This window comes from Gymnoscopelus microlampas (assembly GCF_963454915.1).
Source record: "Gymnoscopelus microlampas genome assembly, chromosome: 8".
In the NCBI taxonomy this organism is placed as follows: Eukaryota; Metazoa; Chordata; class Actinopteri; order Myctophiformes; family Myctophidae; genus Gymnoscopelus; species Gymnoscopelus microlampas.
The window spans coordinates 31,372,872-31,386,524 of record NC_139945.1 but is presented as its reverse complement, the minus strand read 5'-3'; the positions used below and the strand labels follow the sequence as shown (position 1 = coordinate 31,386,524).

Genomic DNA, 13,653 nt, shown 5'->3' with positions numbered 1-13,653 from the left:
ACTTCCATCAGAGAAATACAATTCTAGCCCGCATTCCTTTGTTTCAGATCATTGTAGAAAAATATGTTTGATGCCTTGATTGGTGTTTTATAGACATGTGTTTATGTAAAATACAGCATTGTAAAACAAATCCATACATTTGTTTTAATCAAATTTCATTATTAAAATGAAGCAACAAAAGGTCTTGTTACCTGAGAATAAGTATGTTGAGTGGGCCGGTAGTAAGTATATACATTATGTCCCTGCATGGTTTTTTAACACTTTATCCCATTGCCTCTTTTTCTGTCAGAGTTCAAGTGCCAGTGAAGGTAGTGTGAAAGTGAAGTACAGGCTGGCAGACCAACCTTTTAAGTACCAGCTCCACTTCAGTCTCAAACCAACAGAGGGCACTGGGTAAAGCAAGCTCTTCTCTTTCAGTAGAGAAATTCTTCATTTGTTTAATAGATAGATTTGCATCTATTTTATCCAGCCATCCATCTTCTATCACTTATCTGAAGTCGGGTCGTGACGTGGAGGTAACAGTTCCAGCAGAGAATCCCAGTTGTACTCTGTGGGATTTTCAATTTAGAAAATGTTATTCATTTTTCACTAGCACAACTTCTCTAAATACTGCCTGGACCCTACATTCCAGCTGGATGTGCAAAATATACTTCCATTAAATATTGCATACACGCACAAGAAATGAAGATGTCAAACGTGGAGGTGGATAACAGTTATGCTAATGATTGAAAACATCCCAATATGGTTTGAATTGCATCTTGAGGAGCTACTAGTGTAGCACCTGTTGAGTACTTGAAACCCAGACTATGATGTCAGTCATATACAGTATGACGTGTTGATTTTGTGCTGCTGTCATTTCGCATCATGGCTATTTATTTCATGTATTTATTTATTTTTACATAGTACTTCCTTGGGTCGTCAACAATACACTCGCCAAATGTGAAGGCAATTGGTTGGTTGGCTCTCGAGACATGTAAAGGACAGACAGAGAGACACAAACAAACACACACACACACACACGCACTTACACATACATGCGCACACATACAGTTTTGTGGAATTTACAGATTACTAACGCACCTCATGTGATGTTTTTTAAATCAAATTCAAAGTTTCAAATACAAATGCTACTTCAGTTAAAAATACTTTAATGGACGACATTTGCCATTTCGACTACTGATCTGACTAGTTTTTCATATATATATTTTTTAAAATGTGTTAAATGAGTCCATCCAGAGCCTTCTCTCCTTTACCCTATGATGTCTCCCTCTCAGCTTTTCTAAAGTCTTTCTTATTAAAGACATTAAAAACATTACACCTCTGCTCTCCTGTGTGCAGACTGACAGTCCACAGGTTGGGAGCTCGGACCCTGATTCGCTCCCTGGAGCTGGAACAGAGAGACAAGCGAGGGCAGCAGGATGAAGCGGTGAAGAAGAAGGTGGTGGAACTCAGCATCCAATCAGGAGTGAGCAGTGCCTTCACTGCCTTCATCGCTGTCAACAAAGGAAGTGGGGAGGCTGTACAAGGACCTCTGTTACGCAGAAATGTTCCAGTACCAAGTAAGTGGACATCTGTAAAAATGTGTTAACATAAATTTAGTTTTAAGGTGTTTCTGTGGGCTGGTATGGAGTTAACTGTGCACGAGTTGTCCAAGCTGGTGCACTGCGACCAGCTTGGACAACACACACACACACACACACACACACACACACACACACACACACACACACACACACACTCGCGCGCATTTTAGTGCATTAACACATTTAGTGCCAGAGTTTTTTTTTAAATAGGGTACATCTAGTGCTGGCATTGTTACCATTTACGCTGTGCTGTTTAGGGCTGTAGCCTGTAGACGCAACAACGAGGACGCAGATGTAAACAAGGGGTGCGTGCACGATGGTCGAGGGTCCTGACTATCGCCTGGAACAATATTTCTAACGCGATCCACCATTGCAGAGTGATCACCCATCGAAAACGGCTTGTTTCCACCACGGTAAAAAAGATATGAAGATATGAAGCTTTTTTCTCAAGGATTTATAATCGAAGAGGACGGGAGGTAGGTACATTTTAGAGACTCCGTGCATCATCCCAAAGTTGCGTTAGAGCGCCCCGTGTGGAAAAATAAATAAATAAATAAATCTCCTCACGAAGATTCCTGGTTATGGCACTCAACGAGTGTATTTGCATAACCGGAGATTCACGGTTTTGGCACTCAATGTGTTAATAGATAAATTACCGTAAAGGAGAACAGTTCAGAAACCTGACTAGCAGTGAATTCATCGGTAGGCAGGTTTGGTCATTTCAAACCAGATTTCATTTGATTTTATTTCTTACAAATAAACCCTTTAGGGTTTAGCACAGCAATATGCAGTAATTAGCTGCTGTTTTGTCTGTATTGAAGTAACTTCCACTGGAATTCACTAACTATGTTATGCTATCCCTGTCATAGTGATGTATGGCTTCATGGCCAGTCCGCAATGTGGACCAGGAGCTCGGATGGTGACATCAGGTAAAAGAAAAAAAAAACAATAGGCCTACAGCTGTATTTTTTATATATTGAGCAAGATATAGAAAGAGTATTTTTTAAGACCTAATTTAATATGGGTGAAATTCAAGTAGTTCAAGCTTAAAGTAATTCAAGTCCCCTGTGAACTTTAAACTGTAAACTGGAACTTTGTCATTTCCACAGTAGGCCTACGTTGTCATGCCCCCAAGAGTCGCAGCAAAGCTCGCATATCTCCTAAATGCGATGGTTGGTTGGATTTTTTAAATATTTGAATACATGGTAGAATGTGATCAAGAAAATGTGGGGATTCATGTTGCAGACGAAAATGAATATGTCTATTTCAGGGGTTCTCAGAGTTTATTATTTGATGGCAGTGATATTTATCGTTTTCAAACGATTTGCCTTGATTGAGATTGAGCATTTTGTGATCTCTGGAAAATCTGATTTTGAGATATCCCTTGTTATAGAGTGACCTGTGTTCGTTCATGTCTTGCCTGGTCATGAGCAAAGTGGCCTCCATGTCAGTGTTAATTAAGAATACTGTAGCCATATTCCAATACTAACATTGTGGACCCCTCGCCTCCTCTGTCAAACGTCATCCAGCATGGATGTGTGAACATCTTGTGGACTTCACATCTTCTCCACGTCTTGCAATATGTGGCCTAAATATCTCTAGGTTTAACCCTGTTGATTAACAAACAGCAGTGATTTATGTTCGGACATCGACATTATGTGAAGTCCACAAGAAGGGCACATATTTCAGCAGGCCACCAATTTCACCGTAACACCACCATGCTGGAGGATGAAGGACGGATGAGGCGAGAAGGCAGAAATTGTACTATTAGAATTTGGCTTATGAGACATGGCAGTCATTACATGACCCTTTTTTGGGAAGGTGTAATGGCATGAGGCACAACTCATTTCTGAATTGATATTTTCCAGAGTGTAAGCTTTTTCTCACCTGCATGTGTGTGGTGTTTTGGGTACTTGCTGTCTGCCGATATGGGAGGATGGGCACAGTAGGGTCACGGGTGTGTGTGATTTTCATATCAGTAGTACCCAGAGGTGTGGACTCGAGACTTGGAATGACGCCAATGACTTCTTCTCTTGACTTGAGACTTCAAATATTTTCAAGTCATTTGATACCTTCCAACAAGCTTAGGACTTAGACTTAGACTTTGCTTGGGAATTGTCAGTCGTGACTTGGGACTTGACTCGGCACTTGAGAGAAAAGACTTTAGACTTACTTGTACTTGCAAAATGGGGACCTCATTCTTTTAATGCTCTTTATTTCCTAGTTTGTTTTTAATGGTCTTACAATAATACACTTGATGCTCCTGTTTTTTTTATATTTCTTTAACAGGAGGAGGAGGAGAAGGAGGAGGAGGAGGAGGACTAGGTATTATGTTTGGTATTTATCCCCACCATAACTGATTAAGTGTTTGGCTTCAATAGATGTACACTACTACTCTAGTTTGAGATGGTCAATAATGAAATACAATTATGACTGAGTTCACAAGTTTTAAAACCGTTCATATGCAGCAAATTGTGATAATGATGCATCACAGTGTGAAATTAAATGACAAACCATGTATTTCCTTATATTAACTGAAATCAATTAATTTGCCAGTAAAGTGCAATGGATTGAGTTGACATTTCCAGTGTACATTTTATTTCCTAACTTGTATTCACTTCCTGGCCTTTATATAGTAGTTTTATTCCATTGGGTTATCAATTAACGATGTGGGATGTATGCATTGTCATAGTTTGAGCATGCTATTGTTATTTATGTAGGCTAAAGGAGTTCGCATAGGATGCGGATATGTTGCCCAGCGCCTTGCCGTCACCATCAGCACAAGCAGAGATAATATACTGTATGTTGGCAGCCATCTTTGTGCTGCCAATACATTATTGCAATGACCTGAGGGGGTGATCAGAACAGGCAGACATCACAGTCTTGGTGGTACACCAAACACATATATCAACATAAAACACCAAATGAACACAATGACACAACACTACATTTACATATTCAAAATGATTACGTAAACAACATCATAAATTCACTTCCTGAGCCCAGGGGGCATACTGTCATTCCTCATTTTAACCAAATGCCCGGGATGCTACACCCTTAACATAGCGAGCTAGCTCTCTGCCTGGTAAGGTAGATCAATATAGTAGAGTGTATTTGTTACAAACCCTGTAGCTCCAGTTGAAATCTGATGTTTCACCATTGGTGGAAAAAGTACTCAAATGTTTTACTTAAATCAAAGTATCAATACTGCAATGTAGACGTACTCGGAAGTAACAGTCCGGAATTCAAAATGTACTTGAGTAAAAGTACAAAAGTATTGGTATCAAAATGTACTTAAAGTACCAAAAGTAAAAGTACTAAAATGTTTGAAAATAGCAGAGCTACAAGCTCACAACGCGTTTTTCAAATGGCCTAGGTATAAAAAAGGGCTAAAGTGGTTAATATATTTTTTTAAATGTAATTGTAGTGGAGTAAATGTACAATATTTGCCTCTGAGATGTAGTGGAGTATTTCCAATTGTCTATACTTTTACTTCTACTCTACTACATCTCAGAGGCAAATATTGTACTTTTACTCCACTACAATTATTTGAAAACTTTAGTTACTAGTTACTTTGCAGATATAAATGATTACGTTATAAAACATACATTAACCACTTCAGGCCTATTTTATACAGGCTATTTGAAAATAGCCCATCTACAAGCTCACAACGCGTCGCATCGCGTTTTTACTTTAAGTACATTTTGATACCAATACTTTTACTCAAGTAAATTTTGAATTCCGGACTTTTACTTGTAACAGAGTACTTCTACATTGCAGTATTGATACTTTTACTTAAGTAAAACATTTGAGTACTTTTTCCACCACTGCTACGCTCACCGCCACCCCAGAATTCTGAAAAGTGGCAAAGCACTTGCCACCTGTCGGCTTCCTGTGTGAACGGCCTTGTAACATGCATGCAGGATAGTAATAAACTACTTCTATCTTTGGATTCCTCTTTGTGACCTCCTCTGCTCCACACTTTTTATTTTTATTTATAGGAATTTATGAATCGAAGAGAACTTTGCAAAATAAATGGAAAGAACAGTTTGGCTACTGCGTTTTTTGGTACAGATTTTAATTGTCGTTTTAATTCTCATTTTCATCTAAAGCAAGATGTGGAAAAGGAGGAGGATTATCATTTTCTAGAGCAAGATGTCCTGGAGGTGGAGGAGGAGGAGGAGGAGGAAGTAAGTAGTAATTTTATGTTATTTTTAGCGAATACGCTAATAGAGTTCATTTATATCAGGGATCCAAAAACTGTCTTTTTAGGAAAAGTCAGATTTTTGTCTTCTCCCAATGTAGTTGTTATGCCAATTCCTCATATAGTCATATACCGGTAGTCTTCTCTGACGGCAATCAATTTTTTTTACATCAGTTCCAGTCACGAAAATACATGAAGTCCATTGCTACACCATTGACTTGTTTTCAGTGGTATTATAATCATTTTGTACTTCACGTTCGGCAAATTATGTTAATGATGTAATATGACAGTGTGAAATGAAATGACAAACCGTTTATTTCCTAATATTAATTGAAACTCGTTAACTTGCCAGCAAAGTGCAATGAATTGAGTTGTGTGAGTCAGTTTTCACAGGATTTCAACCGGCTTCATTCTTCCCGCAATACTAATCATAAACTTAATTTTTATGGCAAGGTTTCATGAATACAAATGTAAAGACAAGAAACTACAGCAAATAAACCATATTCAATCCAGAGGCATCTATCTTAATTACCATCAACAGATAGAGAAACTATTCTCGCTGCAGTTATAATGATTGCTAATACACATAGAAACTTGTGTCTTTGATGTTCTTCTATTTTCTCTACAGCATCCAATATGTTAGATTACGTTGACTGTTTAGCTGCAGACCCTGAGCCTAGGCCTCTTCAGCCACCCAGAGACACATTGCTGCAGTTGATTTCCCTCCAGAAAGCCTCTGGCTCCTGGACTCAGACATCAACCCTGGAAAATGTACTGGGGAAGAGCAAAGACCAAGTGGAAAAGTCAATGCCTGCACAGGTCAGTCACTGTCAAGTCAAGTTCATTCATTCAACCTTTATTTAAGATTCTCGGAGAGATCATTGAGGTAGACCCTCATTTACAATGATGCCAAGATTACACACACATATATATAACATAAGAACAACAAGAAAAACGATAATGTTAACAAACAGTTAAAACAGTTGCATGTTGACAGCAATCAGTTAAAACAGTTGCATACAGGTAATGTGCGGTTCTTATATAAGTTCTTAAAATGGCCAATAGATATACCATAGCTATGGTATTCAATTTCAGCTCTTGTTGCAAGAGGCTCCAGGAATCAGGTGCACCAAAGCTGAAACTTCCGAACTGGCAAAAGGAACCAAAAGGACTAGCCAATCGCCAGAGCGAGTTTGAATGTGACTAGGTTTCTGACGTAGCATGGATGAGATATAAGGTGGTAATTTTCCAATAAGGGCTTTATAAATAAAGAGGTGCCAATGATTATTGCGCCTCTCAGTCAGAGAAGCCCAGCCCACCTTATCATGCAGGGCACAGTGGTGAGTGTTGTAGCTGTCACCAGTAATAAACCTCAGAGCTGAGTGGTAGACTGAGTCCAGGGGTTTGAGTGTGGAGGCGGCTGCATGACGTATGGTTATATTGAATATCGATCAACACTAGGGTGACCAGATATTCCCGCATTTCCTTTTCATGCGTCTGAAAAATTGAGACCCTGTCCCGCATTGTGATTGGCAAGCTCCGGGCTCCATCAAATGCACATTTTAAAATCTGGCTTTCATCTAATGGCTCTAACTAACATTATGCGTGCCATCATGATATTGTGAAGCTAACGCAGCAATTTAGGTGAAACTTATTCATGCAAACACATTGTTTTGTTTTCATTTATTCAGTGAAAATGCTGGTCAACTACAGCCAGTATTCATGAGATGTTTGCCGACATTTATCGATAATCATCTGGAACTATCTAACTATGGTTGAAAGAGGCATTCGTGCCAAGCCCAATAACTGGGTTATGATTGGACCTGTGATAAAGCCGTGAAAAGTGATAATGTTTCAAGTGGTCCCAGGCTGTTATTGGATGAGGAGAGACTTCACAGTTATCTTTTTTGTATATCCTGTTATTTGGAAAAAGGGAATGCATTGGAGGGATTTGTATGTGTTCATTGTGATTAATGGGGGGGGGGGGGGGGGGGGGGGGGGACATTGTTGGATAAAAATAAGTCACATAAACAGTCCTTCCCCCATTGAGGTCCTTTATGAAGAAGTACCGTATGGTGACTGTTCCCACATTAGATTAATGGAACGGGTACAGTACATAATGCTAATGCCAGAGGTGTTTAAAGCATGTGAGACTAGGCATTTGAGGACACACACAAGCACACACACACACACACACACACACACACACACACACACACAGACAGACAGACAGACAGACAGACAGACAGACAGACAGACAGACAGACAGAGACAGACAGACAGACAGACAGACAGACAGACAGACAGACAGACAGACAGACAGACAGACAGACAGACAGACAGACAGACAGACAGACAGACAGACAGACAGACAGACAGACAGACAGACAGACAGACAGACAGACAGACACTTTTATGAAGCAGTTCTGTCGTTCCTGTAATGGCATTGAAATTACTTTTGCGTAATTCTTGGATGATTTTGATTTATCAGGTGAACCAGGAAGTGTGGACCACTGTGTTGGCTTTGATCTGGCTCCATGGTTTCAAGATGGAAGCCCAGGATGAGTGGCAGCTTCTGGCTATGAAGGCGGTATCCTGGGTCCATGCTCAAAAAGGTGAAATGAACGCTGGTGTTTTTCTGTGCTCATTAACGTCCTGTGCCTGACATTTGTGCATTCTAGTATTTGTTTGTAAGCACAACTTTAATACTGTATGAATTTTGGAAAGCCACCTTACAGCCAAACTTAGAAAGCGGGGGTGAAAATAAATGAGCAACAAAATCAAACTGATTACAATGAACATGGTTTAAGCCTGTACAACTGCATCTATTTAACGGTTTAAGCCTGTACAACTGCATCTATTTAACTGTACATACACATACAAGTACATTTACTCAAGTACTGTACTTAAGTGCAATTTTGAGGTTATTTTGCTTTACTGGAGTATTTCCAATTGTCTATACTTTTACTTCTACTCCACTACATCTCAGAGGCAATTACTGTACTTTTACTCCACTACAACTATTTGAAAACTATAGTTACTAGTTACTTTGCAGATATAAATGATTGCATTATAAAACATACATTAACCACGTTAGCCTTATTTTATAATTAGGCTATTTAAAAAATAGCCGATCTACAAGCTCACAACGCGTCGTCAGCTTGTAGATTGGCTATTTTCAAACATTTTAGTGCTTTTACTTTTGGTACCAATACTTTTGTACTTTTACTCAAGTAAATGTTTAATTCCGGACTTTTACTTGTAACAGAGTACTTCTGCATTGCAGTATTGATACTTTTACTTAAGTAAAACATTTGAGTACTTTTTACACCACTGAGTATGTACTCTCTATTGACATTTCAGTCCCAAATCTGATGGAGTGCATTGAGGCTGGAAATACCCTGTTGGGCAGCAAGGTGCAGAAAGATGCCCTGGGGCTGTGAGAGGTACATCCTGCCTGTTTCTCCATCTTGCCTATCCACCAGCGGGGTTCGAACAAGGAATAGAATATTATGTCTGGCTTATTCTTACGTTTCTGTCAACGTGAACCTTTTCCAGCCTTACACCATTCCCTTCAAACATTTAATCCACTGCATTAGCATTGTACAGTGATGGTTTCACAATATAATTACTTTTGATTGCTGTTAAACTTCTGACAACATAATTGACTAATGCACTTTTCACAATACGAAAAAAGAGTTGGCACATCCTTATTTGCACTCCATTCACATGCCTGCATTGATTCAGAATGGCCAAGGAGAAAATATAAAGCTGCACTTGTGTATCCTGCCATTGTATGTTTTGCCTATTATGTTATTCCAGAAAGTAGAACTTCATAAAAATAGCTGCTAAATTAGAAGACCAAATTCATAAACAGTTAATGGGCACAAACATAAATCAATAAAAAATCCTTGAAAAGTTCTAAATGGCAGGTAATGGGCACAAAGTTTGTAACTAATCCTTGAAACGTTTCAGATTTCTAAATAGCGAGCTTAAAAAGAGAATATGCATATCGGTGTGTATTTAATATGCAATGAATGTATTGCACTAATTGAAGGATATAGAATGTCACGCTAATGCCAAAGATGTTTGTGCACGTTGGACTTGTTTATTCACCAATTTACAATAGTTATTCAAATGTTTGATGGTTGTTTTTGTTTAATTTTGGGTTATTGTGCCACAGGCCAAAGCAAAGTCCTTGTATGCACCTTAATAGTTGTTGAAATGTTTACATTTGGTTCCTTGATGGTATTGTGGTAATAATTTAGGTATGGAAATATGTGTCGTCTTCAGTGCACCATTGATTGTGATTTATATAATGTTTGATGCTTGTTTTTGTTTAATGTTGGGTTATGATTATACCACAGGCCAAAGCAAAGTCCTTGTATGAACCTTATTCTTGGCAATTAAAGTTTTAGTTTTCATATTCCAATGTTTGATCTTTGTAGATTTTGATTATTATTACAAAACTTACATTACCCACTTCAGCCCTATATACATTTCGGCCAGTTTAAAATAGCAGATCTACAAGCTCACAGTGCGACGCATTGTGAACTTGTAGATCGGCAAAAGATGTTTATACAATTTACACATTTGAAAACTTGTGAAATTGGACATACTGCATACATAATGAGTACTTTCTACTTTTGGTACTTTAAGTACATTTTGAAATTTGATACCAATACTTTTGTACGTTTACTCAAGTGAATTTTTAATTCCTGACTTTTACTTTTAACAGAGTATTTCTACATTGCAGTATTGATACTTTTACTGAAGTAAAAAAAATGCTTTTTCCACCACTGGGTACATATCAGTACAGTACATTTAACATGGTATGTTAGGGATAGGGTAAGGAGGAGATGGCTGTTCCTTCCTATGGTTCCTTCCGTATTCTTCTGCCTACACATACGTCATGTCCTAGTATGAGCGAATAGGTGAAAGGGACGTCACGTGATGCCTTTGTTTGGACCGCCTACGCATGTATGTGCCTACTGCGCCTATGGGCCCGCCGCCCGCAAAACCGTCAGCTGTACCGCATGCGGGCCTAGAATAAAAAAGAAGGATGGATTACAGGGGCGTGTCCCAGCGTAGTACCGGGGTATTGCACATGCGCAGTGTTATCAGGAAGTGCACGACGGAGTGTTCCAGCAGAGGCGCTACATAAAAACCCCCGGGATCCCTTCTCAGTCAGTCGAGGTGTGTGTTTGTTGTTCTCTCCACTCAGCACCTAAACAGCTGGAGGTTTGTAATTCTAATACACAAGTGGACTAAATGACTTACATAGTTATAAAGAACAACAACAAAGTGACATAAACCCCCATATCCAAGTTATTAATATAATGTGGTGTTCACAATCAACAAATAAAAATACATTTTGAAGACGAATATAAGTTTTTATACTGTGAGCATATCTAAACGCATAGGCCACATATATATATATATATATATATATATATATATATATATATATTTTTTTTTTACCTAATCTCTTCTATGCAGCGACTCCAAATATAGTCTTAATATGTGGGCTACAAATCCAATAAAGTAGCCTACACTAGTTGTCATACTCTGTATGTAGTTCCAAATGCAATTTCGGAGCAATAACATTTTCCTATTTAAAAGTATTTCTATTTATATGTATGGTCATGGTTATTGTGTAATTAAAAACGATGCTGTTTATTACCACACTACAGCACATCTGAATCTCGAGCACTTCAATTTGCACAAAATACCTGACAGTAAAGCATCAGTAGATGAGAATTTTAATGATTTCTATAACTTTGGGCTAATATTCATTCAGTGATATGCCACACAATTGTGCCTATTATGGCACTAAATAGGCCTACTTGTTTTGGCCATATTAACATTTAATTTCAGCAAATAAAGATCTTCAGCAGTAGTGGAGCGGCTAAATGCTTTTTTCTGGCAGAATCTTTCAGTTGATGATAAAAGCGTGAAAATTGGCATGAGCAGTCTCCATGGGTCACTTGACAAGAATATTGTCTGAGCCATTTGTAATTTCAAGATGGCGGCCATTTTTCAAGATGGCCGATACCTTAGTGGGCAGTTAAGTGATATGATGGTTTATTTGGTGATACAAGCATGAAAATTGGCATGAGCAGTCTCTGTGGGTCACTTGACAATAAGCCACCCACAGCTACTTGAAATTTCAAGATGGCGGCCATTTTTCAAGATGGCCGACACTTTAGTGGAGCATTTAAGTTATATAATGGTTCATTTGGTGATACAAGTATGAAAATTGGCATGAGCAGTCTCTGTGGGTCATTTGACAATAAGTCACCCACAGCTACTTGAAATTTCAAAATGGCGGCCATTTTTCAAGATGGCCACCACCTTAGTGGAGCAGTTAAGCTTAAGAAATCATTTAGTTGGTGATACAAGCATGAAAATTGCCATGAGCCGTCTCAAAAGGTAATTTGACAAGAAACCGCCCACAGCCACTTGAAATTTCAAGATGTCTGCCGTCCGCCATGTGGATCCTTAAATGATACCTTTTCTCATAGAAATGTATTGGGTTCCTCAAAAAGCTCTGTCAAGAGAGGTTGTTTGACTGTGTTTTGTCTGACTCCTCGCCCACAAGCTGTCCAGTTTGGTAAAACCTGTCAGGAGTTGCCTCCCACCGGCATAGCTCTCAGGGTTCACTGAGGTAGGCTTACACAAGCTCCCTTACCACGACAAGGTAACAGTCACAAGGGAGGATAATATATATCTTTTTTTTTTTTTAAACTAACAGCCATTACATGTGTCAAATAGATACTAAGGGGTGGGGAAACAAAAAATAAGATGAATAAATTAACACAGTTGTGGTGCTAATAAGCACAGTTGTGGTGCTGATAAGCACAGTTGTGGTGCTGAACGGACAGTGCTCCAAAATTATGAGCAATGGCTAACACTGAATGGCAATAGCCACGGAACCATGACAAACTATACTAAGGAACTAAACTGAAAATGTGCTTCACTGTTAGATATGGCAGTGGAAGGTAGTGGAAGCAATGTTACAAAGTAACAACTGAAAATGACACAGTAATAGACTAGATACAAAGTAAAACATGATGCGCCGATGTGGCGAGGGGAAGCCGAGCCATAGGCCTACACTTGAAAACACAGAGGACAACAGGGAATAACTCTGGCAAAATAAACATGCAAATAGGTTCTAGCAGGGGCAATTACGTGAAACTGGGTCCATATCTGAAGCACTTACACCTTCCAGTACATGCCTTGGTGCACCCACATTTGGTCAACTCCCAACAACTCTCCGCAATAGGTGGAAGTGGAGTCCAGAAGACTTTTCACTTCTCGTCCTGTTCCACCCATCCCCAGTCAGATGGGCTCGGCATTTGTGGAGGTCGCTTCAATGCCTGTCCCATACGTATCCAGCCTCATAAGAAGCACGTTTGGCATGCTCTTTGAGTGCTGCTTGAGTTGGCAGGATCAAGTCATATCGTCTTTGCTTTCTGGCAAAGAGATCAAGCCTGGCCTCGTTCACAGTTGTGACATCACTGGACCGGTCATACATTAGATCTTCTTAGTCTCTTGACATGGATATCTTTGGTATCTTCAGTGTCTTCAGCAGATGTAGATGCTCTCTTTTGGCCCCTTTCCAGCTCTGTGTTGTTGAACAGCTTGAATGATATGTTTCTCTGTTTCTTGTCAATGTGCTTTCTATGCCATCACCTTCATCTAGTCGGGTTGGACTAAGTAAGAACATTTCTTGCAATGGTATCATGACCAGTACGATCGTGCTCTCTGTTGAATAAACTTGGCTGAATGGGTTTTTCCTTGGTGACCTGCTGACAAATGAAACATCTGTCCCAGTTAGTTTTCACAACTGTTATGATGGCTTCT

The 13,653-nt window shown here is 39.2% G+C and overlaps 1 protein-coding gene across 3 annotated transcripts in view; it reads left to right on the top strand.

Annotated features, from left to right (window-relative positions):
- Positions 1–10,219, top strand: part of LOC311050148 (von Willebrand factor A domain-containing protein 5A-like) — an 18,962-nt gene extending 8,743 nt beyond the window's left edge. For 2 of the 3 annotated variants that reach the window (XM_084064118.1, XM_084064117.1), the window contains exons 13-21: positions 290–393; positions 1,339–1,559; positions 2,453–2,512; positions 2,693–2,755; positions 3,873–3,908; positions 5,696–5,773; positions 6,416–6,606; positions 8,279–8,402; positions 9,151–10,219. In XM_084064118.1, the coding sequence (XP_083920244.1) occupies positions 290–393; positions 1,339–1,559; positions 2,453–2,512; positions 2,693–2,755; positions 3,873–3,908; positions 5,696–5,773; positions 6,416–6,606; positions 8,279–8,402; positions 9,151–9,230 (957 nt within the window). In that variant the 3' untranslated portion in view covers positions 9,231–10,219. The remainder of the gene's footprint in view (positions 1–289; positions 394–1,338; positions 1,560–2,452; positions 2,513–2,692; positions 2,756–3,872; positions 3,909–5,695; positions 5,774–6,415; positions 6,607–8,278; positions 8,403–9,150) is intronic. The other variant, XM_084064119.1, reaches the window with a different exon arrangement.
- Positions 10,220–13,653: the final 3,434 nt, after the last annotated feature.